At 43.4% G+C, this 5,788-nt stretch overlaps 2 protein-coding genes across 2 annotated transcripts; both read right to left on the reverse strand.

Annotated features, from left to right (window-relative positions):
• Positions 1–1,695: 1,695 nt before the first annotated feature.
• CCR75_008659 (uncharacterized protein) lies at positions 1,696–2,801 on the reverse strand (the record flags this gene model as incomplete). The annotated part of the gene is given in 3 exon segments (XM_067966709.1): positions 1,696–1,704; positions 1,724–2,066; positions 2,127–2,801. The coding sequence occupies 3 exon segments, from the start codon at positions 2,777–2,779 to the stop codon at positions 1,696–1,698; spliced, it is 1,005 nt and encodes a 334-aa protein (XP_067822029.1). The 5' UTR covers positions 2,780–2,801.
• Positions 2,802–3,116: 315 nt separating this feature from the next.
• On the reverse strand, positions 3,117–4,148 carry CCR75_008658 (uncharacterized protein; the record flags this gene model as incomplete). Its single annotated transcript, XM_067966708.1, has 1 exon — positions 3,117–4,148. One exon carries the CDS (start codon positions 4,146–4,148, stop codon positions 3,117–3,119), a length of 1,032 nt encoding a protein of 343 aa, XP_067822028.1.
• Between the last annotated feature and the right edge of the window lie 1,640 nt (positions 4,149–5,788).

Genomic DNA, 5,788 nt, shown 5'->3' on the forward strand with positions numbered 1-5,788 from the left:
TCTCCAGACAAGCTATTGATTAGCCGTTCTGGCAAAAGCCACGGCTTCTTTTCAGGGGCGAGATGAGACATTTTACTGTCTTCACTCCCCTGAGTAGTACCCACTGAAGCAGGGGTACCACAAGAACTTTTATTACGATGGCTTACGCCATCGTCATCACCTTGCACAGAAACACGTGCAGGTGACTGTTTGGGACACGGAACGGGCGATGAGGGATCATCCTCATCGTCGGAACCAAATAGACTATTAACTCGTCTATCAGAATGAGCCCTCTCATTCGAGCGCTCAGTCAGCAGCCTGACGTCTATCAGGCGACTGTTCTATTCTCCCCGAGTCGGCCATTTTGTCCGTCTCGCATTCGTAGTCGACCTCCAAACAGGGGTCGTATCCACGTGGCGTATCACCACGTACATTCGCAACATTTAGAGTTGCGGGAGAAGATGACACTACGGCAGACTGAACGTCTGCCGCAAGAGACATTAGTGCGTCATCCGCGACTGCACGAACCGCAGCCGAAGGCGCAGCACTATCAACATTCCGTATGAGTTTATTCTTCATGCGTTGGAATTTAAAATGATGGTTCCGACCAATCAACATCATTTTAAAATTAAGTGGTCACATAATGACACTCCATCCAATGACAGTCAGAGTGGTTGTCGTTTAAGGGAGGGATGATGTAACGGGGTGTATCGTTACATGAATTTAACACTCAGAGGTTGTTAATTAATACATTATCTAAAAGGTAGATAATATTTGGAGGATATTACTATATATAGTAATGTTAAGATTTCTTATCCATAAATAGGTATAGACTATTATATCTATCTATTCCGCAGACTAATCAGCTGTAGGGACAAATTAAAGAGAGAGGCAGATAAGATTAGATAAGAATTCAGTTGCATGTTTAGTATTAGTTTATAATTGAGTTAGAGTTAACAATTAGAAAGAAGAGATACTTAATTATATTAATACAGTTTTCAATTTACCCTCTTTAGGCTAGTTACCTTAAAGATAAGTCTTCCTCTGCACGTACTAGTGTACGTTAAATAACGTAAGGCACCACTCGCAACTGAAGCAGCGCGAAGTGGACTTGTACTGAAGCAGTACAAGTCGTAGTGCCCCGTTACAGGCCTCCCCAGCTCGGTAGCTTGAAAGTTTCGCAAAAAGACTTCGCAACATATGCGTACTTTCATGTTAAATAGCTAGATGCTTTACAACAAAGAAATTACGAAGGAAGCCGACAAAAATTGGAACATTAGGAAATTGTGGCTTTCTTGCGCTCATGATGGGTACAAAAAATGCACTAAGATTCGCTTATTTGTAGCACTTCCGCAAAAATTGGAGGAAGTAAAGTAAAATAAATTTGTCGTTAGCTTGACCTCCAAAGACAAACTAACATGCAAGCCCTTATCGCTTATTTCCAGCTGAACTTCTCCTTCGCTGCTCGGTTTGCTGCTCTTTCTTTTCGCTCTTTTTTATGACTTGAGGGTGTGCCTTAACCGGTTCCCTAAATATACTGTTCTTTATTTTTCTTTATTTTTATTCTTACAGGTAATATTAAATATTTAGCGACCTACCCCGTCACAAACTATGTAACACGGAAAAATAGATTTGTTGATAATTAAGCGGACTTATGAACAGCCACGCGAATATTTTTGCCGTTAAATGGATAGCCGTCCATCCGTAGCGCAAGGGTCATGCCTTCTAACGCAGCAAAGCGCACGACGGCAACTCCCACCGTGCTGCCATCGGCCATGGTCGGCATTTGTACGGACAAGACCGCACCTGCGATTCCAAAGTATGACAACACGTCTGCCTCTCGGGTCGTTCCCCATGGCAAGTCCGATACAAACACCTCATAAATGGCGTTGACCCCAGCAGCCTCTGTCGCTGCTTCGGCAGCAGCTATGCGTTCCACCTTGACCATATGATCCGATGGCATTGCCATCTCGATCCGTTGCTTCTTCACCACTGGCTCCTCTATCGCTTCAGCACAAGATGAATTTGTCAATTCTCCTTGTTTTGCATACATTTCTCGTTTTTTTGCAAGCAATTCACTTGAGGATCTACAGCACGAATAAAAAGAAATTAGCCGTGTCATTTTGTGCGTAAATTTGCACACGCACCTAATATACGCGTCAATATCGTCGTGGATGTGGGCTAATTGATTAAGTACCGCACCCATTTCGTCAAGCGTTAATTGACTCGTTAATGGACTTAGCAGTACAGCTGAGATTAAGTGGTCCAGGACCAATACCAGTTCGTTCCGCAGCGGTTTATCCAGGCCTGAAAAGGCATTGTCTCCAATTATAGTGGCAACAATTCCCACGTCTGCAAAATTCTTTTCGATCCACGCATCGCTGCGCTTACGCGTGATGCGGTGCTGAATCTTGCCAAGCAGCTTTATGACGCGCTCACGGCTCTGCAATTCGTTCTGCTTGAGCTTGCTATCGCCAGGATGTTCTGGAGCCTCAGCTTGCAGCTTGCGCTGCTCTTCGACAAACACTTTAAGATCGGCGCTAAATTTAGCGTACTTGCGCTTAATCTCGGCCCCTGTGGCGGCATTTTCGCGGCTGAGAGGCACGTCTAACTTCGCCACGGCCTCTTGAACCTTCTGGGCCTGTTTGACACTCTCCAAGCACGTCTTCATGCAGTTTTGCAGGTTCCGAAGTTCGTCCTCGATGGCTGACGAGCAGTACGAGCGCAGGGCGTCGCCACCCACGCGCGCTAAAATGCGCTCAAACCCACTCATTCGATTAAGTGGACATTCATGTTTCATTTATGTTGACACTTTTGTCAAAGTCCAAAATAATGACGCTCAGCACAATTTTAGTTTCTTATATCAAAATGTAAATTGCTTCAAATTTCACAATTTTACTTCGTTATCTGTGAATTTTGTTAGTTTTTCTGTTAGCGCAAAAATATGGAAGTATTGTCAGAACCTAACGAGGCGAAACAAATTGCTTGCGATCTTCTCAACTTCGTCCGCAATACTGCACTTAGGACTACAGAAAGGTCTGCTGCATACAGTTGCACAGATACTTTTGTATTTGACTAACAACCGCTAAATCATCATAGATCGGCCCGTGCACTTTCTAATAAAAATAGCTACGCTATTAAATTCCTGCGTCCTCAGAATCCGAGTCAGGTACTTCGAGCTCATACGCCAGCTCTTTTACAATTGTTCTCGCCATCCCTTCCGTCGTTTCCTCCGAATCCGTCGATTCAAACCCGTTTAATTCTAAAGGAGACTCGATGAGATTTGGCCTTGCTGCGTCAGACATAACGTGGCTGCATGCTTCTTGAAAAATCGGTTCAGACAACGGCATTGGCTCGCCTTTAATACGCACGGCATCGTTGCGATTAATTCGCATCAAGCCACATGGCAATTCGTCAGTTTCACACATCGGATCGTGAGTACTTTGGCTCTCGAAACACTCTTCCTTTATGACCGTGGCTTTGGTATCTAGCAATTCGCTTTCGCAAGCATGTGCTCCCATTCTCCCCTCCACGGCAGGAATTGTGTCGATATTTATAATCTCTGCTTGTGGCTGTACAAAATCTATTGAATTCGTGGAAGAGATATCTTCTGTTGTACTTGTTTGAGTATCCACAGCTTTTCCATTCTCCGTGCATGCCTCGACGTCGAGATCCTCCAAATTCTTGACGTGAACCTCCTTATTTTCATACATAGAAGCTACCATCTTGATTTTTTCGATACTATCTGGTATAGCACCACAAGTACATCGTCTCGTCTTTTGAAGTGGTTCCTTCATCTCCATCTCGACCATCTCCAGTGTCGCAACCTTCTCTTGATCACGCAGTCGTTTCCTCCTCTTTCCGCTATGATTTTTTATAGCATTTGTCCCTAATTGGCTTAATGCTACCTCCAATCTGTGACGAAGCTTTTGAATGCTTTGCAGTTGCGTCTGTAGCGTCGTGGGAAGCCAATCGCCACTCGGTCTCAACTGTTCGGACGCCATTTGCAACTGCCGCAGCGCTTCCCACGACGCTATGACGTGGCGCAGTCGACGACTGATCGATCGATACTCTCTTCTAACTACGCGTTGAAGCTTTTCTCGCCGCTCGGACCGCTGTATATTCGCCAAAATGGACGCGTACACGGCATCCTCGTCATCGCTTGCCATTGACGTCTTTTGTTAGAATATTATGAGAACTACAGTACAACTTGGATTTTAGATAAAAAAATGCTTTCCTAAGTACCCAACAGATTTGCGACCACATTCCGAGATTGCAGCTTTTTTGAGAGCAAAGGCAAAATCGCCGTTTATATCCCTTTGTAGTATTGACAGCTAGTCGAGCTTCTTTTACTTGGAAAAGTTTCGCGCATTGTCGGCAAGAGCTATCAGCCTTGGCTGTATCGAAAGCCCTGTATTATTTACGCTGGGAAGTTTATTAGGAAACAAAATATCCTTTTCGTTTTGTAGTGTGTCCCTTGTAAAACGAGCCGAGCACTTGCTGGTAATCATAAAGCCTTACTCTAACAGAAATAGTTTATAATCTTGTCTTCGCGTTATTTAGAGCTTCACGTGGTACGTAATTTGGTAATTTATATGAATGTATGCTGAATATTTGGTAACATTTCACGACTCGAGGCGCAAATGGCGACATTTATTTCAAAAATTGTCAGTAATGTTCAATCAATTATTCTCTTTTCATCGACTTCATTTCTGCAGCACCAACAGGATACTTGAGGAACTGCAAACAGTAAAGTATTCACAGATATTCGCCAAATCCGATCGACTTCAGGCTCGGTCATCTGGGCGAATATATCTAAAAAAATTGTCGGTCAGCGTCGACGGCTTAAAACTTTTGCGTGCCCACTCCTAAGGTATTCAAAATGAATTACAACATTTTACATAATAAGTTTGTGCAATGATCCAACTACCGCATCAAACATATTCTCGTTCACCGCCACGATTCTGACATGGCGATATTTAAAGCGATGGCAGCTTATTTCAGCTGCCAAATCTCGCACACTCGCCTAGTAAGACCGTCTAATTGCAGTCTGCAGACACTCGAGTTGCTGTTCAGTGACGTACTATTATACATAGAGCCAGACCAATGTGCCATCTTTATGCAATCAAAGCTTCGTTTTTGCGCAATCCGAAGTAATCAAGCGAGGCGGCATTCATACCTATATTGATGATAATATGCACGTCGATGCCAAGGACCAGAGTGGGAAGATTTCGTTCGTGACGAGTCCTTAAAGACGTTAGAGTTTGCCTTAAGCTTGAGTTTTTACAGAAAACTCGAATTGATATGAAAAAAATTAAGCTTAAGGCCAACTCTAACGCCTCTACAGACTCGAAATGAACGAAAATGAGTCACTCTGGTCCTTGGGGTTGTAGTCTGCATCCACAACAACCAAATGCATATAGCAACGATTCATAAAGACGAAGTCAGCAGTGGTTATTTTAGCAGATGCTGGCTAGTGACAGCTTTCAGCTTATAAATTTAAATGCGACATGGAATGTGTGATTTCTAGGTAATATCTACTTGTCTCTCCATGCCTTCACCACAAGCGTTATAGTTTGGAAGCAGCAGAAATAGCGCTTGGCGAGTGCGTCGTCACCATGAGCACGATATTGTCGATACTAGAGAAAGGTGTCAATAAAAGAGCAGCTTCTAACTTTAATAATTATTACTACAAAAGATTTATATTGCGAAACGGCTGATAATAATAAACCGCATCCGATAAAAATACTAAGACCCAAAAAAGGTTACGTCAATAATTTACGTCAATTAGTTATGTCGAATGCATGTC

The sequence above is a fragment of the Bremia lactucae genome, linkage group LG2, assembly GCF_004359215.1.
Source record: "Bremia lactucae strain SF5 linkage group LG2, whole genome shotgun sequence".
NCBI lineage: Eukaryota > Oomycota > Peronosporomycetes > Peronosporales > Peronosporaceae > Bremia > Bremia lactucae.